The sequence below is a fragment of the Amphiura filiformis genome, chromosome 8, assembly GCF_039555335.1.
Source record: "Amphiura filiformis chromosome 8, Afil_fr2py, whole genome shotgun sequence".
NCBI lineage: Eukaryota > Metazoa > Echinodermata > Ophiuroidea > Amphilepidida > Amphiuridae > Amphiura > Amphiura filiformis.
Window position 1 is genome coordinate 31,730,855 of NC_092635.1, and position 27,711 is coordinate 31,758,565.

Sequence of the window (27,711 nt, forward strand, 5' to 3'; positions counted from 1 at the left end):
CATTTTTCACCATTAGCGTATTATTTTTGTATGGTTCCTCTTCGCTTGACCAGGGAAGTGTAAAACACTTTCCTGGCAGTGTTGGATTTGCAGCAAATTTTATAGTACTTAAGCAAAAAGTACTATTTTCTGATGGTCTGGAAAACAAGTGAACAGGGCAAACAAACAAAACAAAGTCTGGCAGATTGGCGGCTATTTTAGTATTTTTGTCCTTTTGAAATGAATGAGAAAAGAAACAGTTCATTGCATTATAATATGAGGCCAGGATTAGTATTGTAACTTACCATGCAGTACTATCGGGAGTTGATATGGAATTTTGATGCTCAATCATAATAGATAAGCCTATATATTTGCATGATACCTTTTATGCTGTAACTGCAGATGAATCTACTGAACTTAATCACATCCATTTTGTGTTACTTTTTTACAGATATTAACATATTAGATGAGTGGTATATTCAAGAAGCTGAGGACCCAGAGCAAGCCTATGTATTACAACCTATCTCTACCAAACTCAAATTCTACTATGATTTGTAAGTTCCATGCTATGCACTCACAAAATGAGGTATCAACCTCACAGAAGATATCGTACATTTCCCACAATGCATTTCTTCCATTTCAATTTTCTGTACTGATTTGCTATCTAGTGGAACATGGTTTGATAGTAATCAAAGGTACCTCAATGAACAGAGCACATTTAGATCTTGCAAAATGTGTTTATTTCTTGACAATTATTCTATTCTCAACATGAAAACAAAGGGAGCTTGTACAAAGTAATAGGAGTGTCATTTGATGTAGTGAGATGATACATCATGTTGCAAAGGATTCTGGGAAGGGTAAGATATATTCCCTGTATCGACCTCATCCCAGTAAACACTTGCGCAAACACCTAAAGACAATCCATTGGGGGAATATGAATTTTAAATGGAATGAACACATTAGGCAGCTCTGTTTGAATTTTATACGCCCTCTGAGAGAGATTCAACCTGAATCTTCCAAAGAGGGAAGGTGAATTTCAAATGGAGCTGCAAATGTGTTCATTCCATTTGAAATTCATACTCCCTCTATAGAAGATATTTCCAAAATCTTCCACAGGGGTAGTGTGGATTTTAAATGGAATAGCCCATTTTGAGCTTATATTAAGGAGACGTTGCCTGTTTAAAAACAGGCAAATCCCCCTCTATATATGCTTTTCTATGATATATTACATGTTCATGTTGCTTGTTTGCAAGTTCAAAATCAGTAAAAGAGTTGGGAAATCCTTTGTTATCTATTGTTTTTAGAGAGGTTCAGTGATCCATATCTCAAAACAAGTTCTGCTGACATTACTGCCCATTTATGGTTCAAAATCAGTAAAAGAGTTGAGAAATCCTTTGTTTTCTATAGTTTTTTGAGAGGTTCAATGGTCCATATCTCAAAACAAGTTCTGCTGACATTATGGTCCATTCATGGTGGATGGCTGCAAATACCCAAATTGGCCACGTTCAATGTTATATCCAGCCTGTCTTTACCTGTGTGACGTGCTTATTACAGAAATAGTGATTGACAGTTTGCTATAATGAAGATGTTTAAGAACAACTTACGTTTGAGAGGAACTATCAATAATTGTGCAGCTATTCTTCTGCTGTAAATAAATACTGTTAACGAATAAACAAGCTATTTTTATATCTCCCCATAAGCAAAATTAAGGTTCACTTAGCTCATTTTAAGTGCATTTGATGCATTTAAATAACCATCTCAATTCCAGGTGGTTGACACCAAGTCAATTTATATTTCAGTATGAGTGATATAGGAATGATAGTAGCGATAATTAGTCTTTGCTAAAAAAACCCCATTATGGACAAAAGTTGATGAATGGTCACTCACATCATGCTTCAAAGAGTTAGTCTTTTCTTTATGACCAGCTAACAGTAACCATTTCTTAACAGTGATGAGGTATGATGCCATGTATTAAAAATTCTTAGTCAGTGGGAGTGGTCTAGTTCAGAGACACATTTTTGATTGGACAATCGCAAGATTTCGGTGCCGTTTATCATGCCGTAGACGGCCCCACGTCATCATGCGTCTTGATAATGCCTTACACGCTTGTAGAGGTGCGCGTATGTATTGCGCTGTAATGCGTAGACTAGTGCGGAATACGCGTACGCGCTATAGCAATACGCGCAACAGAATACGTGAAGTTGTAAACAAGTTTCGTTCATTTTATAATGAGGGGAGTTTTTATGACGGTAACTTAGTTTTTGCTTTAAAAAATTGTTTACAGTTATTAAAATAATATTTAACTGACTAAGAATGAGAATAAGCGATAGGAATTTTTATTTTGCCTATCCTCTACCTATGATGAGCGACAGGCAGGTCCAATATTTTTATCGTAGTGGATACCGGCTGCGCCCGGCATCCACTACTCAAAATATTGGACCTGCCTGTCGCCTATCACACGGTAGAGGATAGGCAAAATAAAAATTCCTATCGCTTATTCTCTAAATAATCAACTTTGAAAATTTCCCTTAAGGGCTCTGGTATGAACATTTCAACAATATTTTGTCTCAGACTTATTGAATTGAATTCTGATATCAAATAATTTAGATTTTTTGAACATTCGCGATATATGACAAATTATCAAAATTTGATATTTTTTAAATTTTTGATATTTAACAGTGAAACCTTTTGTTTCCTAGTTGAACTAATAAACCAATATTAGGCATTTAAATAATGCAGATACATATTTTAATGAAGACATTTAGATCACAATAAGGAACACACATATTCAAAATTTATATTTTTATTCAAATATCCAATTTTGATGTAGCAACAGGTTGAACAACCAGAGGGGTGGGGGGGGGTGTTTTTAGTGGAAATTAGGGTATGTTGATGTGTGCCAGAGTCAGGGTGCATTTTCAGCCATATTCAAAATTGTCTTTTCCTATAGTTTTTGCAAAATTCGTTTTTTTTGTTAAATTTGGGTTAAAAGTTGGATAGTTTCACATCCACACATCCCCTCCCAAACCAAAGTTGAGACCCCCTCCCCCAGTAAATAACACAAAAACTTTAAAAGTGAATAAAACATGTAAGTCACTCACGTCACCTACATTTAGTAGTTTATAAGTGATGTACAGTTTGCAAAAAGAATAGAGAAAACTGTGTCAGCATTTGAAAATGAAAAGAATGAATACATTTGAGTTGTTGTTGTGGTCATAGTACCAACCACCTTAAAATGGTATAGCAAATAAATCAAAATGTACTTGCAAAAAAATCTACTGCATCATACTTTCTCCACAGATATGTCAATGAAAAGAATTTAAACAAAACTCTTTTGATTTTATGCCCACAGGACGGAGGAGAACAAAGATGCTCATGAAAAGGATATTAGCAAGTGGAAGAAAACACATGATTCCCTGATGGAAATGTTACAGCAGAGTTCTGAATATGTACACGATGAAGGACTGCTTAACGAGGAGGAGTTACACAAATATCATATATCAGGTATTGAAATCAACATCTTGGCTTATATAGGGCTATTCCATTTAAAATCCACACTACCCCTGTGGAAGATTTAGCTAACATCTTCCACAGTGGGAGTATGCATTTTGAATATAATAGACAATTGGGTAACTTCCATTTGAAATACTCACTGCAGTTGTGGATGATATAGGTAAAGCCATAATACAGGGGGAGTATGGGTTTCAAAATGATTAACCCTGACCAATTACATTTGAAAAACATACTCCCCCTGTGGAAGATATTTCCAAAATCTTCCACAGGTGGAGTGTGGATTTTAAATGGAATGGCCCATTATAGGAATACAGAATCTGAACATTAGGAGTCGATGGAAGTCATTTTTAAGCAGTCAAGTTAGCTCAAACGATAAGGCGTTAGACTATGGTGCGAGAGGTTGCGGGTTCGAACTCTGGCGGTGCCTAGGCTAGTACGCTCTTGTGGAGAAATTGAATTTGCTTGAAATTCCCCTTGACAAGGAACTTACTGCTAATTGTCTCGTTGTAACCCGTACGAAACTCGGGGAGCTGATCATGGTTGCGAAAGTTATTTGTGGAATGTCTAGGGTGTGCGCTCTTGTAGCAGCAAAGTCCCTGAATTGTTGTTAAATGGTTTATGGAATGATGTGGGGCTGTAGTGGTCAGCGACAGCCTGTAAAATGTGCTGCCACTTGTGGATCAACGCCTAGGTGTTGTGCCTGTGCGTAGCACACTATTAATCACTGCGCTTTTTTTAAAAACATGTAACTTGTCTTTTGTTATGTGTGGCCAGGACACACCTTGTTTAATGAAACATTGCCAATCTGGTCAGAAGTCATGTGGTCAAAAATGGTTTGCTCAGGAATCACATTTAAAACACAGAGATGTGAGAGTTCCTCTTTTCAGCTGATTTCTTCATTTTTTGTTTTCAAAATTTATGTGTTTCTTTTTTCGGCCCATATTTAGTATTTTTTTAGTATTTAGTATTTTTACCCAGGTTTTATGCTGGTTTTCAGCTTTTTTAAAAGTAATTGTCCTCTTTTTCGGCCGGTGGCCTATCACACCCTGAAAATATGCAAGTGCTAGAACATTGTATGTGTAATCTGAGATGAATTTGTCTTAGGTGAAATAAAATAAAATAACTCCTTAATGGAAAATTTATTTTTTGTGCTTTAAAACCAGCACATTATAAGATGTTGATCTTCTTTACTGCATTCCTAATGACCATTTTACATTTTTACAGTTTTACATTTTGCTTGGACCTTTTGTATTTAATTTTTCTGTTGATTAATAAGCAGGTGGTTCATTGTAATAATGCAAATGGTAGCTATTGGTGGTCTGTGCACATAAGATGTCTGCACATTTGCACAACCATTTGTGCATAAAGAAATATACTTAATAGATTCAAACCGATAAATCCTGGTTCTGACTTAAAATTGGTCTTAACCCTTGAATTAAGAAAATGTTGTGCCTCCTCATAACTGCTAAGTATACATATTTAGAATGGCAAACACTTAATGAATCCATCTGTGACATCAGATTTTGGTAAACGAAACTGCCAAAACAAACCCCTTTTTATACCCAATTTGTGTTTGGCAACATAACAAACAAAAAGCTTCAGTAATATCTACATGTAGGAATCGTTTTGTTTTTGTTTTTTTAACAACTTGACCAAAAATGCTTGAAATTTGGGTGAAAATAATGCTTTTTTGTGATTTTCTTGATCATAATTAAGGTTACATAAATCTGTTCTGTCAAAGGGAGATAATTTCTGTGAAGATGAAATGACTGTCAAACAATTATGTAGTTCACATTGAAAATATCACCTCATCTGAGGAGATCATTCATTCAAACACAGCTTTGCATAAACTGATGTCTTACTGTTTAAGTAAGTCACACGAGCTGTAAATGTTTGCATTGTATTGCAGTTTTTAAACTAATTAAAAAAATATGCCAATTAATATTTACTTGTTGTTTATGACTAACATGTGACATGTTAAGCTGCGTTCAGACTACACCATGGGGTGTCAAACTGCAAAGATGAAAAAGTCACCGCCTGGTTCTCAATGTTCTGCGATATCACAATCCAGTTAAAATACCTTTAACTGGCCTTGTCATGCATTCATGTGGGAAACTTTTGCCAAAATTCACCACAAGGCGATGCACACATGTTGCATTTTGTGAACTGCGATGACCTGTGATGACCTGCGACAATATATTCTCTTTGTGATGGAAGTGTCAGTACTTTTGTCCATTGCAATACAACACAAATGGGATGGGAGTGTGTGAACACAGCTTTAGTCAAAAATAACAAATTTACCTACTTTTTAAGCACTTAATATTAACTTACGTCTTTTCTTATTCTTACAGCACTGGAAAATGAACTCACACATGCCCTGGGTCTCTCCAAAGATGCAAGTCAGAATTGTATGTTCATTTTCCGATCCTTTACTGACATGCCACAGAATGTTGACTGTCAAGAAATGCACAACTATGTGGACATCCGCAAACCAAATCGGCCAAAGATCTATAAGAAGGCTGTGGAGAGAATCAAGTACCTGAAGGAAAACAGTATTCCGTCAACTGTGTCCGAGGAAAATATCCTGCCATTTACAACGTCATGGACATCCAATGGGATTGATCCTGTAGCAAGCGAGGAGCATGCACAGTACCTCAAGGATCTATGCAGTCAGGTTACTACAAAGCTGAAGGAATTGATTACGCAAACAATTGCGCAGGATAAGGAGAATGCACGTAACTTGGATTTATCCAAAGGAATTCATAGCGAGGTTCTTGCACATTCGGTTATTGCTGCGGCACACACCAAAAACTTTGTCAGTCGTGATTCGATCACGAATCAAGTAGAAACCTCATCACCGAGTTTTCTAAGGCAGGGGACAAAATGAACAGTCCGGTGGTGTTGCACGGAGAGGCAGGAAGTGGTAAAAGTGCCGTGGTATCACAACTTGCCAAAATGGCACCGTCATGGTTAGGGGACAGTGTCGTCGTAGTTACAAGGTTCTTACAGGGTACAACGAATTGCAAAACAATGAGAGACTTATTGGAGGGCATTTGCCAACAGATCTTAGAGGAGTACAAGCCCAAAAAGACACCAGGTGAACTCCCTCGTGAATATGAGAAGCTGGCAGTGTATTTCCATGAGCTCCTAACCACTGTGCCTAACCAATCCAAGCCCTTGTTTCTTCTTGTTGATATCCCACAATCTCTGTCCCAAGTTCTGACAAAGGAACAACTGGATTGGTTACTGAAAGAAATCCCGTCATCGGCATACATGGTTATTTCAGTGTCTGACTACTTGACTTTGAAAGTTCTGAAAGAACGCATACCAGGAGAGAAACATTTCATCCGTGTCACTTCCTTGAATGACCGGGAACTCTCAGGGATGGTCAAACTCTTCTTGCAGGAGAACAGTCGAACACTGACCCCAGATCAGGTCAAAATTGTGAGTCGAGCAGTTGCACGGCGACTGCTGCCTATGTTTGCAAAATTAATGTGCCATGAAGCGCAGCTAGTGAACCCTTCTGGAAATGGGCGTGATCCCATATCCGCAATTAATGATGCCATGAATCTTTTATTTCAACATGTTGAGAAGAAGCATGGGATTCTGGTCATTTCACACATTTTAAGGTAAGGAAAATATGGAGACTATATCTTAGACACCATTTAATTCCTTGTCAACTTTTCTCTTTCATACATGTGTAGTGTAGGATTAAGAAATAAATTGGACAGTTATTGTAAATAAACTTGCTTATTATGTGATAACTCATGCCCCCAAAATAGTGCCCCTGTTCATGCACTTAATGTAGAATTAAGAGATAAATTGGGATAGTTACTATAAATAAATTTGCTTATTATGTGATAACTCAATAACTCATGCCTCCAACTAGTACACCTACTTATTTATACTCACAGATGAACACAGAAGCAAATGGACAGCAAATTTGCAATTAAGTCTGCGGTTTTATGGAGCTATGCTTTTCACATGTTCACGAAGGCCAATTGTGCTATTGCTTGAGTATAATAAATACTACACAACCTTCATGCAATAGATGCTACTATATGGTGCTTTAGCAAATATACTTGACTGAGCGTACATATAGCAGTTTTTGCTTGCACACTTCATGGAACGAATAGCCCTTACTATTGATTTTGAACATTTTGTATCAGTGTTTTGTTTTTAATACTCTTTTTTAAACTTTTTGGTGTTATGTTATTATACTGAATGGATCATCAGATGTTTTCAGCACTGTGTTTTCTGTTTTATTCTTTTGCATATGAACAAAAGTACCGTAAAGATTTGCCTAATGGGGCACATGGACTCCTTTGTCTTAGGGTAAATTTCACATACAAATAGAGAGCTCTAAAAATCCCAACAAGAATTAAGGAACAGTGGCCCTATTTGCTGATGTTACTTTTACAGGAGGGCACTTTTAGTATGTGCCTAAAGTTCCAGTTACGTCAAAGGAGCATGTGGGCACCATTAGGCTAATGTGTATAGTACCTAATGAGAATTAGATATTAAACTTATCTTTTAATGCTTACGTACTTGCCATAGGCTTCAGCATAAAAAGTCCAAGTTTGGTGATATTTTCTCAAAATATTAAGATATATCTTAAGAACCACTGAACCAATACTAGGGTTGTTTGTACTCATTTTAATGCATTTTTCATGCTGGTTCCAAATATGGTCAAGCAAATGTACAATTTTGAATTTCTTTTAAATTAAACAAAAATTGAAACTTGTTGTCTGCAGTCAACGCCCGGGTGGAGAGAGTTAAGTGACTCCGTCAAATGTCAAACATTTTTATACAGTTTTGCAGGCATCACTGATTTCCATTATAACCATTCTTGTTATTATTTCCTTTATTTGGATAGATATTTATGCGCAGCCCACCATGGTCTTACAGAAGCTGAACTCTTGGATTTATTATCCTGCAACGATGAGTTAATGGCAGCCATCTACAAGGAAGATTTCCCAAGAATTGTGAGGTTTCCATATAGATACTGGTCAGCAATCAGGATTGACCTAGGTAAATGTCCTTTTCACCTTTTGTTTTGACCCTTTGGTGACCCCCTGAACTTAGGGTCAAGGTATTAGTGGTCAAGGTATTATTCTCTTCATGAGGTTGACTTTTAAAGTGACCTTGCTAAACTGATGATGTTACGGATGTATTTCTCATAAATACCTTTTTGAGAGACACTGGGACTTTTTAGATTATTGTTTGGTAATATTATCAGCTGCGAGCATACTCTCCATTCTTGCAGAATTAAATGATTTGCATTCAGGGAGAACTCAAGTGCAGTATGTTATTTATTATTGAAGCTCATTCCTTCTTGTATAGAGCAAATTTATGATGAAATGAATAAGCATCTAGCATGTGCCTATTAAAATTGACTGGTCAATGGCCATTGTCAAATACTTAATAATTCATAGTATTTTATAAGGAGTGCTTGAGACAAGTTTAAGCAATACATTTTTAAATGTCAGCCTTGTTCAGGCTATTTATTTATCCATTCCTTATGTTTTTTTACAAAATAATGTAATTTATTCAAAAAGTGGTAATTTTAAATTCCTACCACCTGTGGGACAAAAGTGAGTGGAAATTATGATATCAAAAATATGTCTTTATTACCATTCAGAGTAGACATAAGGCCGCAAAGTACAATGTGTGTTTGCCTCGTCTCCGCGAGCCAAGTAATCTTTTCCCAGTACTTTTACGTCAGTGTAATACAACACCCCTATAGAATAGGAGAAAACAAAGCAAACAAGAACTAAAACTAAAGGGAAATATCACATGTGAAGAATGGGCTATTCCATTTAAAATCCACACTCCCCCTGTGGAAGATTTTGGAAATATCTTCCACAGAGGGAGTATGAATTTCAAATGGAATTAGCACATTAGGCAGCTCCATTTTAAACTCACCCTCCCTCTTTCTCAGAGGGTGTATGAAATTCAAATGCAGCTGCCTAATATACTAATTCCATTTGAAATTCATACTCCCCCGTGGAAGATATTTCTTAAATTTCCACAGAGGGAGTATGGATTTCAATTGGAATAGCCCAATGTGTGTGCTGCTTGGCAAAGATACTATCATGGGGACTGGAGAGACTTGCCTCAAGCGCAGATGACTTGATTTTCTTGTTAGTGTGTTTCTTTGTTTGTTGCAGTTTTTTTATAAAAATCTCTGTAAGATAGGTCTGTTGCCCTGCAGTCAGTAAATTTGTTACTTAATTCTGTTTATTTCTGTTTTGTGTATCTATGAATGTTGTCAAGAAAGGTCTACTGCCCTGTAGCTACTTTATTGTGAGTTCATTTTGTTTATTCCACTTTTGGTTTTCTCAACATGTTTTTAATTTTGTTTGTTTTATGTTTTCTATGTAAAAATCTCTTCAAGAAAGATCTACTCCCCATTCCAGAAAAATACAGCACTAATTTTTTGGGATTAAAAAATTATCAATTTCTGCCAAATGAAACATAGCTTAATCCTAATCCTTTAGTTCTAACTGGTAGTAAAATACAGTTTTCAAATTTGTCCAATTTTTGGAATAAGGGCCAAAACATTTGTTTTGAGGGTGAGTTTTATCAATCAAGAACATAGACTTGTACTAAGACTAAATTTAGATTATGCATTATCCCCAGACAGAAATAAAACAACACGATAACAACCATTTGCGACTCATGTCGACATTAGAAAAAAGATCAGTGAATTTATTTACCAAATGTTTTTTAACAAAGAAAACTGGAATCAGCCATTACACAAGCAGCCCAAAATTGGACAAGCGATTGCTGGTACTATACTTTTCTGGTGGATACCTAAAAGTAGCAAAAGGGCAAAGCAAGCAAGAGACAACTAAGTTGACTCATAAAAAGCAAAAAATTGAACAAAGGCGATTGCCGGTGCTATACTTTTGTGGTGGTTACCTAGAAGTAGCAAAAAAGGGCAAAGCAAGCAAGAGACAACTTTGTTGATGTGAATATACCTCATGACGAACTCTGCCGGGACATCCTGGAGTCCATGTAAGTTGACTCATAAAAAGCCCAGATAAATATTAAGGAGACAACTTTACCCTGTATGAAAATACGTGGTGAGCTCCATTCGTGATTACCTATAGAGCCGGTTGCTCACTAAAATGCCGCGTCTTTGCAAAAATGAGGCCTTCAAATATAAAGATAATTGATCAAAGCATGATCTCAATAAAAAGCAAACATTGACTGGCTGAAACCTTCGCTTTTCCATATAAATACATAGCATGCTCCACTAGACTACTGAAGCCATAATTGCTCTTCAGGAAGATTACCTGACAGAAAATAATGATTGTTTTGAAATAACTGGTTAAGTTAATGTAATAACTACACTATTACATTAAATATCAAAAATTCGGACAGAAAAACTGCCTCTCACGCACTTCATGTATCAATTATACTATAAGTATCAAGTAACATTGCCATCATTTTGTGGTGAATATATCTGCTTGGTTGGCTTTGTTACTCGACTATTAATAAAAATAAATACCCACTCTACCTATTCACGAAGCCTCATCTATGACAATGATAATTCTTCTACTAATACTGGAAAGTATTTCAGATTTTGTTTTAAATATAAATAATATCTTCAATCAATATATTCCCTGCCTCCACCATTAATGGGTGTGGTGGGTGGGAGAAAATTTTTCACCGATCTTCCTCCAATGCTTATCGACAGAGAATGACATTCTCGCTCACAAGCATGGCGTCGAGCACGCAATACCGACAGCCGTGATTGGACCCTACAAACGCACCAACGAATCACGCCATTGGCCAAAGCTAGTTACCGGAAAAAAACCTGACCTTTGACCCGCCTGAAACTTTTCTTTCTGCAGGTGATAAATTGAGTTTCACCGCGATATACGCAATGAAACTGTATTATCCCCAGACAGAAATAAAACAACACGATAACAACCATTTGCGACTCATGTCGACATTAGAAAAAGATCAGTGAATTTATTTACCAAATGTTTTTAACAAAGAAAACTGGAATCAGCCATTACACAAGCAGCCCAAAATTGGACAAGCGATTGCTGGTACTATACTTTTCTGGTGGATACCTAAAAGTAGCAAAAGGGCAAAAGCAAGCAAGAGACAACTAAGTTGACTCATAAAAGCAAAAAAATTGAACAAAGCGATTGCCGGTGCTATACTTTTGTGGTGGTTACCTAGAAGTAGCAAAAAAAGGGCAAAGCAAGCAAGAGACAACTTTGTTGATGTGAATATACCTCATGACGAACTCCGCCGGGACATCCTGGAGTCCATGTAAGTTGACTCATAAAAAGCCCAGATAAATATTAAGGAGACAACTTTACCCTGTATGAAAATCGTGGTGAGCTCCATTCGTGATTACCTATAGAGCCGGTTGCTCACTAAAATGCCGCGGTCTTTGCAAAAATGAGGCCTTCAAATATAAAGATAATTTATCAAAGCATGATCTCAATAAAAAAGCAAACATTGACTGGCTGAAACCTTCGTTTTCCATATAAATACATAGCATGCTCCACTAGACTACTGAAGCCATAATTGCTCTTCAGGAAGATTACCTGACAGAAAATAATGATTGTTTTGAAATAACTGGTTAAGTTAATGTAATAACTACACTATTACATTAAATATCAAAATTCGGACAGAAAAACTGCCAAACAAGTTTTTGTCATTTATGCAAAAAATTGCCAAACACCCCCCCTCCCCGAATTTACTGATCCGGATTTTTTAATTATTGGCTCATCCGGGAGGGTATGAAAATGCATGAGGGTTGGCATTGAAAAGGTCTATCGCATTCGCGTACTGCCAGAGACCAAATTCTGATGGTTGCACAGTCATAATCAAATATAGGCAGGCCTGTTGTCTACCTTGCGTAATTGCCGATTTAAAATGGCAAAATGCGTGACCACGTGAGTGTTCTCCCCAATGACTTTGTGAGCATATATCTACTTATATTCCTTGCACCCTTTCCCATTTCATCCGCAGTAGCCCACCAAGATCAATCTTGTGAATGGCAATAGCGCTCCAAGCCCTTCCAAGCACTCCTTCACCTTGTTCCTGATTTCCCATGTAGGGCGCTTTTAAAATATCATTTGTCCCTGTGTGCATTGTGCAATATTACCGTTCTTGGGAAAGTGGTTCTTATACATTGTACATTAGGCGAGCTACTCTGTCCAGTATATCTCCATGTCTTGAGCCTTTTAATTTATCCCTGGTAGTCTCATTCTACATCGCCTCCGCCGTGGAGTTGTTTGGCTCTTCCCTGCCTGTCTCACGATACTGTCCCCTACCACACACATTCTCATGTTAAGACTCTGTAATTAAGCAAAACAGAACAACAAGCAGCAAATTGTTTCTACCAAAAGCTAATAATTAATACTACAAAGGTTCCTTCTCCAGCTGATGAGTTATGTCTACCTGAAAGGCGGAAACAGAAAAGGAGCTAATGAAATTATGAGACAACTTGACTCCTATGCCGCCGTCTGACATTCCCAATTTGCTGTGTCTGGATACTACACCAAGGATCTATGTGGGATAATAAAGTTTTGCTATTAAATGCTTTTCAGTACAATCGTAATACTTATTACGATAAATTATTTTCTTCTGGGCAGGCGATTACCGACAGCCTGCTAGCAAATAGATGCAAAAAAAAAAAAAAAAAAGATTAATATATAAATTCATAACAATTAATTGCTGCTTTCAATAGTCTATATTGGACTTTACAATGGACTAACAATCTGTGTGAGTTCCTGTCTGATTACTACAAGATCTGCACAGGAGAGACTACCTGAAACATACATACAATTATGGATTACACAGGTTGACTAGCCTAATATATAATCGAAAGGCTGAGGATTTCCACTTTCCCTATTAATATTTAGTCACTGATGCCCCCATAGCTGCCGCCGTCAAGCGTCACCTATTCTACAGCTATGATGACTAAAATGACCTGGTTCCAATTTCCAAGCCTATTAATTTGATTCCTTGCTTTAAGATATGTGAGAATTGAAACAGTGTTAGATGGTCACCACCAAAATGAATAAATAAAGGACCTGGTCGTACCAGTCTGGATTTCAATAATTCTAGCATTGTCCTAACAGGACATAATGACTGATATGATGAACTCTCTATCCTTAACTTGACCCCTGACCCTCTCTGATCAGCTTTTGAAAACGTAATTGCTACTTCCAGCACTTTTGGATTTGTATCTAGTACTCAAGCAGCCCATGTAAAAATCTCTTCAAGAAAGATCTACTCCCCATTCCAGAAAAATACAGCACTAATTTTTTTGGGATTAAAAAATTATCAATTTCTGCCAAATGAAACATAGCTTAATCCTAATCCTTTAGTTCTAACTGGTAGTAAAATACAGTTTTCAAATTTGTCCAATTTTTGGAATAAGGGCCAAAACATTTGTTTTGAGGGTGAGTTTATCAATCAAGAACATAGACTTGTACTAAGACTAAATTTAGATTATGCATTCTAATTTCTGGAAAACACATTTTCTAATACCTTTTATAACCAATGATCAAAATTAATATAAAATATTAAAAAATATGAGCAAATTCATAGCCTATACCCAAGATTTTTAATGCATAGACTTGTGCCAAATCTTTGAATTTTGTAATTGAAATTGTAAGAAATCATGCAAAATAGCATATTTTTAGCACATTTCCCCTCAGATTGCAAGACAATCAAAATTTGACTTTTATTGTCAGTTAGAACTAGCTTAAGGATTAAACTTTAGCTAAGTGTCATTTATCAAAACAGGATAATATTTTTTAATCCAAAAAATTTAGTGCTGTATTTTTCTGGAATGGGGAGTATTGCCCTTAAAAAGTTTTTTTTAAAGCGCAGTGATTTATATTGCACTACGTACAGACATAAACCCACAGGCCTCAGCACACTCTTTAGACAGCACTGTAGACACATTTTCTAATTTCATGATATAAACTATGTACATGCGTGGGAGACTAAAGATAGTGTTAATCATGGGAAAAACACAAAATTAACAGTTATTATCATGTATCGTTACTGTCTACACATACTCGACTGGCGACGTGATACGATCTCTGCCACAGCACGACACCATCTCTGCCGCAGCGAATAGTTTATTTGTCACATAAGGACCTTGATCAGTTAATTTGTTTTTCTATTTTAGTTGGGTATTATGACTATAAATCTCTCTCCATCACAGGCAGAAGATAGCCTAAGGATTTATGGTATTTTGAGTAACATATCAAAGCCCTTAAAACATAAGTATAGGTCAGGTGTAATTGAAATGACTGCTATAAATAGTTGTCTGTTGTTTGCGGTTACTTAACATGTAAATCGTCCTTGCCCGACTGTGTGATTAGTCAATTGATTAGATATAATAGACTGTTTTTGCTACCTATTACACATTAATTTAGACATACCATATTACATGGCTCTCACTATAAGACGCAGTAAATGAATGTGCGTGTATTACATGTAAACTGGCCTCAAAAAGAAACTTATAATTTTTCACAAGGTCATATCTTAAAATCCTGTCCAGTTGAAAATATTTTTGGCATGCAATTAGCAGACTTATAGCATCAAAGACACTGATTTCATACCTGTAGGTGACTTGCTTGGAAGAGCACACATTAAATGAAAGACTTCACTAAATTCAACAGTTGCAAAAAGTTAATATCAAGTTCTTGATTTGAATGCATGTTTTCCTGATACTGGGTGCTCGATTATAATCTGAGTGTACTTGCCAATAATGGTTGCCTGATTATAATGCAAGTTTTCCTGATACCTGGTGCCTGATTATAATGCAAGTGCCCGATTGCAATTACTATATTCTGGTCAGACAAGCTTGACCATCCTGTAAAAGGATACTCATGTTTGCAACTTTTGAAATTAGCAATCTCTCCATTTGTGTGTTACTAGAGAGATTGCGGAGAGGCGTTCACTGCAAACGCCATACGGGTTACGGATTTCTGCATTTTGCGGTAGAACGTCATAGTCCCGTTCACATCCAAACTAGCCTCCTACACAGCCAGTTTGTGTCGGTCCTAACGCTCGTCGTTCCTAGTATGTTCGTGATAGCCGCATAGAGTCTGAACCAAGACTACGTGTAAACGCAATTGTAATCATGATGGCGCTATGCTGAGACAAATAATTTAAAGGTAATAGGAAGCACCCATTGATTCACCTTGGGTGCATCGAACCAGAGAAGATTATCTTCTTTCATCGAACTACTTTCCTCGGTATTGATATGCAAATCGACTGGCTGTATCTATAATGCTCTAAGCATTCAGTCCAGATTAGCGATATTTGAGTTTTGCGGGCTATTGGAAAATGAGTATAGGCCTATGTTCACACGTGTATGCTATTTGTCTAAATAATCTAAACAGAGTTTGGTGTTCAGTGGATGCCTAGGAAGTCTTGGTGTATATTATTCGAATAACAAGAAACAAACTCCATTATCATATAAATAATACCCTGTTTACTTTTTAAAGCAAAATGAAAATAGATAATCTAATATGCCTAGTTCGATTACTACCCAGCAAACACAAATATATTACAGAAAACGTTAAATGTCGGGTTAAAGGTTATGTGAGGGTCAAGGGCATTAAAAGTTTTAATAACATTCAAAAACCCTTTGTTCTAAACTTGCTGATAAACGTTCTAACACAATAGACACTTAAATATGTTTGCCAAATGATATTTTACTATAGCATTTCAATTTTGGCTTAAAATGTTGTTGTATTATTTTTCAGTATAACACAAGTTTTCATGATTTTTATATAAACATACATCGATATGTTATCAAAACGTTTTAACTAAAACCAAAAACACATGCATTATCATGTTTTAAAAACATTTTGGAGTTTGCTGAATAGTATCCATAAGCAAAACACTTTGACAGCTGTTTAATGCACAACGAAAAAGCAAGGTGAAAAATAGCGTTGCACGAACTTCTGTTCCCGTCCCAAACAGACAACTATACGCATTTATGCCGTAACACGACACAATCTTGCCTAAAACGCCTTTTCGCAAGCTGATTTTTGGACGGCATTTTCCACACACAAATGAATAGGCAATCTGCCCGTTAATTCAGCGTCGAAAAAAAAAATCGAAATTTGTTCACTTCTTCTTGTCTATACAAGATCAAATTTTAACCCCCAAAATGGATTTTATTACATGTCGGACTCTACTTGTTCTATTAGGATACTTTAATGCGTTTTTTGTCATTTTGGAACGTCATTTTTGCTACCAACCATAGCGTAATCGCCTTACGGTAATTCCACGATTGACCAATTCACAATAGATTTCACCCTCTAGAGGGCATAATAACCGATTTTCGACTAATGTAGCTTGCCGTTTGCGTTCCCGTGTCACGTTTCACGTAAATTTCGCAATCTCTCTATTATTAATGCATCAGCACACCCGTGAGATTAGAATCACTGAAGATGAATATGCTATGAGTCTGTAGATGATGCATGTCAAAAATATTTGCAATCGAAGAAATGATTTTTGAAATATAGAAACAAAGGAATAGTTGTTTTTGTTTTACACTTTATGTACAATGAAAATTAAATCTTGGGACTTAATTAATCGAGTTGTGCCTTTTTGGCCAATTATATATCTTGCTCACTAATTTAAGAAAATAGTTGAATTATCTGCCAGAATAATGATATTAGCACTTAGGCAAAAAAAAAAAGATTTGTCTCAAAGCTTGCGCGCGCATTTGTAAAATGGCGCAAAAAAAAAGAAATGCAACATTTTTTTATTTCAAAATTTTTAATAAATTGTTTAGAAAAATTTGGTGAAAATCAGATTTTTTTCTCAAAATACCATAAAAATGCCAAGTTGGGTATTTAAAAAAAAAAAATCGCGTTTGGCTCGTGAGCTTTCAGACAAACCTTTTTTTTTTGTTGGCCTTACAAAAAATAAGGTTATGAAAGGCAATCATTTAATATGAAAACCTATTTTCTTCAAATTCATAGCTGCCAAACTAAATGTACCAATAATTTTACTCAGTCTTAAATAATGCACACAGAAAGTGCCTCTACTCATGCAGTACAAATTTGCATTTTCCATTACAACGGCATTCAAGAAAGGAGTAGGAAGAGAAGATTTTCAACAACTAGCACTTGAATCCAGTCAATTTTTTAATTTTATTAGGTTGTCTGCCTCTAAGACTTGCCAATAGTCGACATTCAAAATGACATTATTTTCAATACTACACTGGCAACATCGCTATTTACGGGTCGTAATGAAAAATAAGAATGGCTTGCGGGGACAGTTTGTGTTTTCCGTGTTTGAATGAGGATAAAAGCACACAACATGTCTAAATTTAGACTAGTGGAGATTGTTTCTGATGTTTACTACATGTGCTGAACACATCACTGACAGCCAGTGTGATCTCACTTTTATCTCGGACAGTTAAAAGTCATTTGTATCAATTGAGGTATAGCTATTTTGTTGTAGCTTTTGGAAAAGGTATTTTTTTGACTAAGACTTGAATATGTGACATTTAGAAATTTGTAAATACTTGTATTTTATGAATCCATGAATGTTATATTGAGTTAAATGTAATTCTATATTGTTTGTAGTCCCTGGATAGGGCAGAGTTAGTTCCTTCATTTTGAGTTAAATGTAATTTTATATCCTTGTTTGAGGTACCCTGATAGGTCAGAACAGATTTGCATTTTATGCCATAGTAAATTTAGAAGTGCTAGTACCTATAATTGGTAGAATTGTATTTGTGCGTCTGTATGTGTCTGTGATCATTTGAGGACTTGAAATCAATTGGAATGTTTTTGTTAGGTTGGCTAGTGTCTTCAGCAGATGGTGATGCAATGATGATATCTTTTTGATGACGTCATGTGATTAACTATGACATCATAGGATGTTAAGATGTTCCCTCCCCCCCTCGGCATCAGCAAGTTATATCCCAAATAGGAGCTATTTTTAGTCCTTGATCAGAGATCATGTCTCAGTTTTTGAGTCCTTATGTGTATTGCTTCAAGAATTCTCCCGGAAAATTGTATGGTTCCCGATCCATACACCAAGTATACCTCAAGGCTTTGTTGTGAAACTCAATGTTATACATGATAAAAGGAATATGGGAAGAGGTCTGATTTAATAATCTATAGGGTAGTGTGCATCTATGTCTAAGTAACATACAGACACAGACCCATGCAAAAATACTGTCATGCTGGGGTATATTTTAACAACTTCTTCATATTGAATAATTGTTTTTGTTTATTGTTATTAATTGTTTCTATACAGGTGCCCTTCTAGTTGAGAAACACATAGACAACAAGACACTGTTATGCTGGGACAGCTCCGTAGTGTCGGACATAGCACGCCAACGATACTTGACAGATAGGCTGACAATTAACACATGCCACCGAAACATCGCAGACCTATTCCTGCAGACGTGGGTCAAGGAGAAACTTCTGAAGGTCGAAGGTCGCAACACGGAAGGCATCGATTTATGTCGCAAAGTAGCGCCACAACCATTGTTGTACGGGGAGACAAGATACAATATCAGGAGAGTCAGTGAGCTTTGGTTTCACTTGGCTCATTGTGGTAGGTGTATAGGAGCATGTGTATTGGGCTATTCCAGTTGAAATCCATACACCCTATGGAAGACATGACCTTAATCTTCCATACAGGGAGTGTGAATTTCAAATGGGGTTACCTGAATAGGTGACTCCATTTGAAATTGACACCCCTGGTGTGGGAGATTAAGGTAATGTCTTGTATAGGGGGTGTATGGATTTCAAGTGGAATAGCCCATTTCTCACCTCAATTGACATCACCTCATGGGATTTGTCTTGAAAATTAAAAAAAAAGGTTTTGGGCATTTTGAGAGTTTGAAAACATGAGGACTTCCAGGAATCCAACGAGTGCATTCTTAACCAGTGATTTTTGATATACTCACAAATTAAATTGAAAGAGTGCAAAAGTCAGACCAGATGGAATCGTACCAGCACACTTGTGATTTCTGGTTGAGAGTGAGTTTTTTATTACAAACTTTTTTTGCCATAAGAGCCCTGGAGCATTGCTAAGTATATTTGATTTAACATTATAGTGGCACCAACTGCTATACAGTGGGCCAAAGGCTGCACGCTGAATTTGGAGGGAGGAGGGTTCTTCCCTAGGGAAATCTGTGATGCGAATGGCACGCCTCTGGACTGCATCTAGCTTTGACATCACTGTCAAAGTAGGAGTTGCTCAATGGCAAGCTGTGCTAGCATACTCCATCTTTGATCTGAACATGCTCTTATAAATTATGGCTCTCTGAGCAGGCACCAGGTAGGGTGTAACTTGGTGAAGGAGACCATCTAAGGCTCCTACTAAGTGGACAGTGATTCTGTGTGGTGTGTGACATAGAAAGTAAAAACACAGTTTTAAATGATTTAGAATCAAACAATGGGTTCAAAGAATTGTTACATATCCAGATCTTGCACACATTATTAAATCAATACTGACTGTTTTCCTATTCACTTATCAAACAGGAGACTTGGACCGGTTGAAGTCCTCTACACTGTGTAACTTTGAGTATCTACTGGCCAAGACACACGCCATGTCCATCTATCAGCTCCTGCAAGATTTTGATGTGGTGCGTAGTATGGTCATCGACTCTGAGGTGGACATCATACGTAGTGCCCTGCAGCTGTCCGCAGCTGCACTGACTGCTGACCCTCTGCAGCTGGCTGCAGAATTGATTGGACGACTGTTGCCAATGAAAGGTGGGCTGTCATTAAATTATGAAATTCTCTACTTATTCACACATTTTTGTCTCAAAACCCTGCTAAATTTGCAGAACTAATGTCGTAGTCACTATTTAAGTGGGTACTACACCCCCGCCCAATTTTGTGCCTATTTTTGCATTTTCCTCAAAAATTATAGCACATTGGTGACAAGTAAGATATGTATATCATAGGGGCAAGGACTACAACTACTGCACTGGACATTTTATTTCAGCACAGACAACAGTTGTGGAGTTACAGTCAACAATGAGGGAAAACCAATATTTGATCAATAAATCAATAACTACTTGCCTTGAGTTGCTGAATTTTCAGTGCAGTAGTTGTGCCCTATAATATTCATATCTTACCTGTCACCAATGCGCTATAATTTTTGAGAAAAATGCAAAAAAAGGCACAAAATTGGCCAAGGGTGTAGTACCCCTTAACAATAATCTAATTTTGACCTCAAGTTGTGTGTTTTCTAAGGTCATTCAACTAGTGTGCTGGTATATTGGGATTAAAAGAACTGAGCCTCTTGACAGTGACAGATGTTTATGCGGGTTGCTGTAGAAAGTACTCCGAAGTATTTATTTATTATTAATATCCTAATCCTTGTTTAATAACAATTTACAAAACATTCATACTCATAATGCTTCAGGATAGGATATAAATTGGCTGTACTATTTTAGTCCCCACATCCCCTGTGGAAGATGCACTGTCATCTCAATTTCAGTTGCACCGTATGGTCAATCCAGCTGAAATTTTTTCGCTAGTTTTATGTGATATTCAAGCTGAACATTGTTGCCAAATTTATCAAATCCGAATCAATTTAGAACAATTTTGTCCAAAATAAGATAATTTTGTATTTCTAAATTGGTAAGTAAAATAAACCAATGGTATTTTACCAGGTAATTTTCAGTAAAATAGCGTAATTTACCGTAAAATTTGGTAAATTAAAGACGCCAAAGGAAAAGAAATTTTTTGAGATGTCGTCAAAACCAGGGCTCAGATCCACAAAGTTTGTCCAGTTTGACTGAAATTTTGTCAGGAGTCTGTCAGGCTTAAGGTCCTTGGTGTTTATCATACCATCTATCATTATAAGGATCCACATGGTTCTCATTGCCATGGCAACACAAATCAAAAATTGGTGTGAAAATAACAGTGTTTTCTCATTTTAACATACCATGTATTGCTGGTACATTTGAGTTGGTTTGATTCCCTTATTGTGCAGCTGAAAAATCCCTATTTTTGATCAAATTTTCTCCTCTAATTTGGCCATAACTTTGAAATGTTGCCACATCCAAGGTAATAGATTTCTCAATAAATTTTCAAATTGATGTGATTGTTCATACCTTTGAAAAAGCACATATATCACAAAATGGTTTCCTTCAGACAATGTTGTTTTACTTGGAACACATATTATATTAAATGAGAATATCTTAGTACTTTTTATCTTAATCAAAATTAATATTTTGCAATGAGTGCAATATTTCTAGGAGAATTAAAAGGTTTCTTTCAGACAATGCTGTTTTACTTGGAATACATAAAATGAGATTGATCACAAATAGTTTTCAAAATATTTTACTGTAATACTTTTTGTCTTGATCAAAATTAATAGTTTGCAATGAGTACAATATTTCTAGGCAATTCAAATAGTTTTCCTTCACACAATGCTGTTTTACTTGGAATACATATACTAAAATGAAGTTAATTGTTACTAGTATTCAGAATATCTAAAATAAAGTACCTTACAATGCACATCTGACAATAAAGCGCATCAAATTGCAATTCATCCTACGTCATCAAGAACATAGTTATAAACTGAACTTAACTTAAGCACTTCAGCCCTTTTGAAAGATTGCATTTAGACTGGATCAAAATGCCTTTTCCACTTTATGCTACTTCTGTTACCAAAAGTAATATCGAAAGCAGGCGGTTGCGAAAACAGTGAGACTCTGGGTTCGAGAACCGCCTTGTTTTGAATGACAATAAGTTGCATCTGGAATAATTTCAACTGTTGAATTTGGTTGGAATTTCAAAATCATCCACAGTGGGGGTGTGGTTTTTCAGTGGGACAGCCCAATCATTCACCTGGGTGGCCTTAACTTCACATACTACTTTTTGACCAAAAGGGCTAAATTGGAATTGATGAGAGTAGTCAACAGATGTGTACTATGAGAGTTAGGTTGTCTCCCAGGTATATCCGCAGATATTGGCCTCATTTTAGGGCCTCTGGTGTAATAATGGCCCCCTTTTTGGTCAATTTTGGTATAAAAAATACCCCATTTTCACCAAATTGGGGCCAACATTTTGTGAAATGTGGTCTTGGGTATAAAAATGGGTTAAATTTCATTGAAAATTGGTATATGTGTCCACTTTGAGATTTACGGAAGCACATCTGTACCCAAATCAGGGGGATGTCTGTAAGTCTTGTCTGATAGAGAACAACTCTTCTTATGACGCTCATTTCAAGTAGCGAAATATTTACTTTTTAATTACGGTTACCTCATGGGAAAAGCGCATGACTGCATTTGTTTGCACAGACTGCGTGATAAGTTCAAAACAGTAGAGAAAGTTGAAATAACATTAGATGCTTTATAAAATTTGCACAGATTGAATCTTGTTTGGAAACCAAACAATAGGGCAGTTCATATAGGATGGTTAATCCACATCAATGTGGTCTTCTGAATCCAAATCAATGTTTGTATTGATTAGTATTGGGACATAACGTGTAAACACAGATCATGCAATTGTAATGAAAGTGTGCTCGTAGCATTGTATTGTGCTAAAGAAAAACTAGTACCAGATTTGTAACGAGTCATGACTCGAGACTCGACTTTTCAAAATTGAAATGACTTGACTCGGATTTCCAAATTTCCTCCATAGAGATTGTACTGTACAGTGACTCAAATCATTTGACTCGACTCGAGATATTGCAAGAAATGACTCGACTCAACCATGTAATGACTTGACTTGTTACAACTCTGACTAATACACTATCAGATTACTATTGATGCTGACCCATAGGTACACTGCTGCTGGCTACTTTGTTTTATTTCTTCTTTTAAACCTGGGACACTCAATCAGTTGAAAACATAATTAATCATGTGCTCTTCCTTGAGGCCGAGGGAGACTCTAGAGTACTAGTGCAGTACCAATCCAGTACCAGAGTCTGTACTGTCTGTGTGATTCAGATGTGTTTAATCGGTACCTACTTAGGTACTCTAGAGTACCAATGAAGTAGTTTGGCAGCTGTGCATCGCTGGGGGTAGCAGAAATAGGAATGTAGTAGTGTATATTCCCCGTTGCCCTCACACATTTTATTTTTGGAGCAATTCGGGTTTTATTTGAAAAATCATACAAAATTGTTATTTAAAAAACATTATTAAAAAATTCATATGTAACAAAAAGTGATCTAAAGATATGTTCACACCCAGACTTTAAAACCAATAATTTTTCTTGATATTTTTCCTTTTTTTTTTAGAAAGCTCATATAGACGTATTTTACAATTACCCTCAGACCGAGAAAGCCAAAAAGGACAAGGACACAAAAGATTTTGCTAATCATGGATGGCACTTCATCAAGTTACCTTTTATTGAGCGATTTGTTTCAGAATGAACACCAATTACCTTTGATCTCAGCCAAATAAAATTAACAAAATATATTCTTATAGAGAAAACGTTATTGGACACATTTGGAACGCGACAGCCGCCATCGAATTCCCCTTACCCCAGTGACCCTGACTGGAGTAAAGTGTTACACTTTGTACTACTGAAAATAGATCAAAACCTATCCTAGGGTAGACACACCCCCCTAGAATTAAATTCCAGAGTGTACAACTCTGAAACCGTTGATTAACATAACATATCATGGCTGAGACCCCCACAAGGTATATATACTACTGGTGCATACAATTCAAGATCTCCGGGGGTGACTGTCCCCTGGGATTCCACCAACAGGTGTGTAATTGACCTGGAGGTTACAATGGATAAAAGGATTATTGTGACTTACTCGTCTACCTGTGCATGTGTATCATTATAATTTCTGAAAGGAATATCTAAAAATCCCAATCTTCAATAAATGTACTATACTCGAGCAGCAACCAAATTTTTGCACATATAACTCTTTTAACATATACATTGATTATTGACAGCTCTCCATTTTCTAGAACTGATATATATACATATATATATATAAATATATATAATTTATTGAAGGGGGAACAATATTATATTGTGACCCTTATCCTTGAAGATATTGTGCATATTTGAAGATTTCTGAAAGCCTTTCTCTCGCTTACCTCTGGCATCTATGATAAACACATTTGGCATTTACAAGCTGGTTAATTTAAATTAACATTCAGAAATTTTGTACCATTTTGCTTGTACTCCTGATCTATTGAGGCTTTCTGCTTATCCAGTATTTCTCTGTATTGCAATAACGTAATTTATACAACATTTAACAATAATATCCTCACTACTTTACTTGCAGCTATTTCTGTAAAGGATTCCTCTTCGCCTGTGCTGCTAAGCCTTAACTCACCTAAGGACAATTAGAAATCACCATGCTAACGCAACATAATTGACATATCATAATACACTTCCTTTGTTTTTGTTTCTTATTGAGCTGTTAACTTCTCTCTATTCCCTTTACTTAATGAGAGTGAATTATCACTCTTAATTATGTGTTCACTAATATATACTTTTCATTGCCCCCATACCCTTATTGGGAGTGGTGGGTGGGGAAATTTTCAACTGATGTTCACTTGATGAAGTAACATACATAAATGCCCATCCAACTCAATCACTCACTAGATGTCTACAAAATCAATGTCACCTATTGATCCCATGCCATGACAACACAACAACACACACAGCAGGGAGCAAGCAATGGCTTGACAATACACAATTGGGATCGTCCATTTCTGCGCCATGGGTAAATTTGTTTTCCTTTCGCTTTGCCCGTAAAACATTATTACCCTCAGACCGAGAAAGCCAAAAAGGACAAGGACACAAAAGATTTTGCTAATCATGGATGGCACTTCATCAAGTTACCTTTTATTGAGCGATTTGTTTCAGAATGAACACCAATTACCTTTGATCTCAGCCGAAATAAAATTAACAAAATATATTCTTATAGAGAAAACGTTATTGGACACATTTGGAACGCGACAGCCGCCATCAATTCCCCTTACCCCAGTGACCCTGACTGGAGTAAAGTGTTACACTTTGTACTACTGAAAATAGATCAAAACCTATCCTAGGGTAGACACACCCCCTAGAATTAAATTCCAGAGTGTACAACTCTGAAACCGTTGATTAACATAACATATCATGGCTGAGACCCCACAAGGTATATATACTACTGGTGCATACAATTCAAGATCTCTGGGGGTGACTGTCCCTGGGATTCCACCAACAGGTGTGTAATTGACCTGGAGGTTACAATGGATAAAAGGATTATTGTGACTTACTCGTCTACCTGTGCATGTGTATCATTATAATTTACTGAAAGGAATATCTAAAATCCCACACAAGTTTCTATCTGGATTAGAAACTTGCTACACCCCCCCCTCCCCCCTTTTGTAATTTTGAGTAAACATTTTTTATTCACCATTATTGGATGGGTGCCATCATGGCACCTCCCATGTGCCTATCTGGCATGGATTTACACGATAATGTGTGCACTCCCCCCATTTCTTTCCACTTTTAATCCTGCATTTTTTATACAAAAGGAAAAAGGGGTTAATTGACCATAAGTACCTGCACGTAAACATATATCTGCATATATGTTTGATAACGCTACTGATATCTAGATGGGCCTCAATGAAGGATATTGTCTAAATGTTATTGTTGGCCCATTGAATTATACCTCACAGTTTGCCCATAATTGGCTCAGTGCCACTAATTGCTCATTAGCATAAAACAACACTAAATTTCTTACTGGATATTGACTGAAATACATGTAATTCTCTGCAATAACACTACTAATTGTGCTGGCCCTATATGTTACATTGAACTCTATAATGTATATTCACAATAGGACATTGGCGAAATCAACGCGATAACTAGCCGGCTCGCAACCTCACAAAAAACTTGAAAAATTGAGGGCATAGTACTTGGCCCCAAAGTCTAGCTATCCCATGCCAACCTGGAGTTGATTCCTACTTCCTGTTAAAACAGACTAAATCGCCCCAATACCAGCACAACTGACTATTTGTTGTTATTAACGCTTCTGAACGCTCTTTAACATGAGAATTTCAAATACGCAACAGAATAACGTGTTGCTGAGATACCGCACCGGATGTAATCTACTCAAATACCTCCACCCTGTCATACTATTACATAACGCAAAGCACTTCAATATATCTTACTCAGGGTGCTCACAACCGTATAGATTGTTACATAACAATAATAATAATAATATTTATTTCTTATATAGCGCAATTACATCAAAAGAACTCAAAGCGCTTTACAAGACATGGTATTAAAAGCACATACATTTGTAAAAATATGAGAACAATATTTGAATTTACAATTTTAAAACATACAAAAAGTTTGAGGAAACCCCTTGATATAAGCAAGCAAACCAATATATTAAAAACCAGTGAAAAAAGACAAGCAAGATATTGCACAGCATGAGCCTAAAAAGGCAAGATCAAACATAATGCAATTGACTGTGCAATGCAATATGCCTTATCACGAAAATTAAATAAGGGAAATATTACCGCAATACGCATTAACATGTGGACACTGCGCACGGAAACAAAAAATGCCTTCGAATGCGATAGCAATTACATTCCACAAAAACATACAATAAGATATAATATGAAAAAATATTTGAATTTACAATCTTAAAACATACAAAACCAATATATTAAAACCAGTTTAAAAAGATAAAGCAATATATTGCACAGCATAAGCCTAAACAGGCAGGATTGATCAAAATGCAATTAACTGTGAAATATACATTATAAAACACCAAAAAGCAAACAATGCACACAGTACATATTGCACAACGTAAATGCAACAGAATTTCGAGAACAGAAAAGCAAAAAGCCATGCAATATGCATTATGCAAAAATTAAATAAGAGAAATGACCGCAATACGCATTCACAATTAAACACAGCGCACAGAAACAATAAATGTCTTGGAATGCGATTTCAATTACAATTCACACAATCATACAATAAGATATATGAACAATATTTGAATTTACCATCTTAACACACACAAAAACCAATATATCAAAACCAGTTTAGAAAGACAAGCAATATGCTGCACAGCGTAAGCCTAAAAAAGGCACGATTGATCAAAATGCAATTACACCTTGTTACATCTTGTAAGATTTTACTCACAAACGCATATACAATCCAATTTTTTTAGAAAAACAGATATTAATGATATTCTGAGTCCCATATTCATTTGTCCAATGAAACTTTGCCATGTACATGTAGTCCCCTAAAG

At 36.3% G+C, this 27,711-nt stretch overlaps 1 protein-coding gene across 1 annotated transcript in view; it reads left to right on the top strand.

Moving 5' to 3' along the window:
- Positions 1-27,711, top strand: part of LOC140158958 (NACHT domain- and WD repeat-containing protein 1-like) — a 250,273-nt gene that overhangs the window by 198,022 nt on the left and 24,540 nt on the right. Inside the window, 7 exon segments of the mRNA XM_072182251.1 lie at positions 431-533; positions 3,332-3,483; positions 5,844-6,338; positions 6,341-7,121; positions 8,369-8,523; positions 18,775-19,077; positions 20,010-20,243. Of these exon segments, the coding sequence (XP_072038352.1) occupies positions 431-533; positions 3,332-3,483; positions 5,844-6,338; positions 6,341-7,121; positions 8,369-8,523; positions 18,775-19,077; positions 20,010-20,243 (2,223 nt within the window).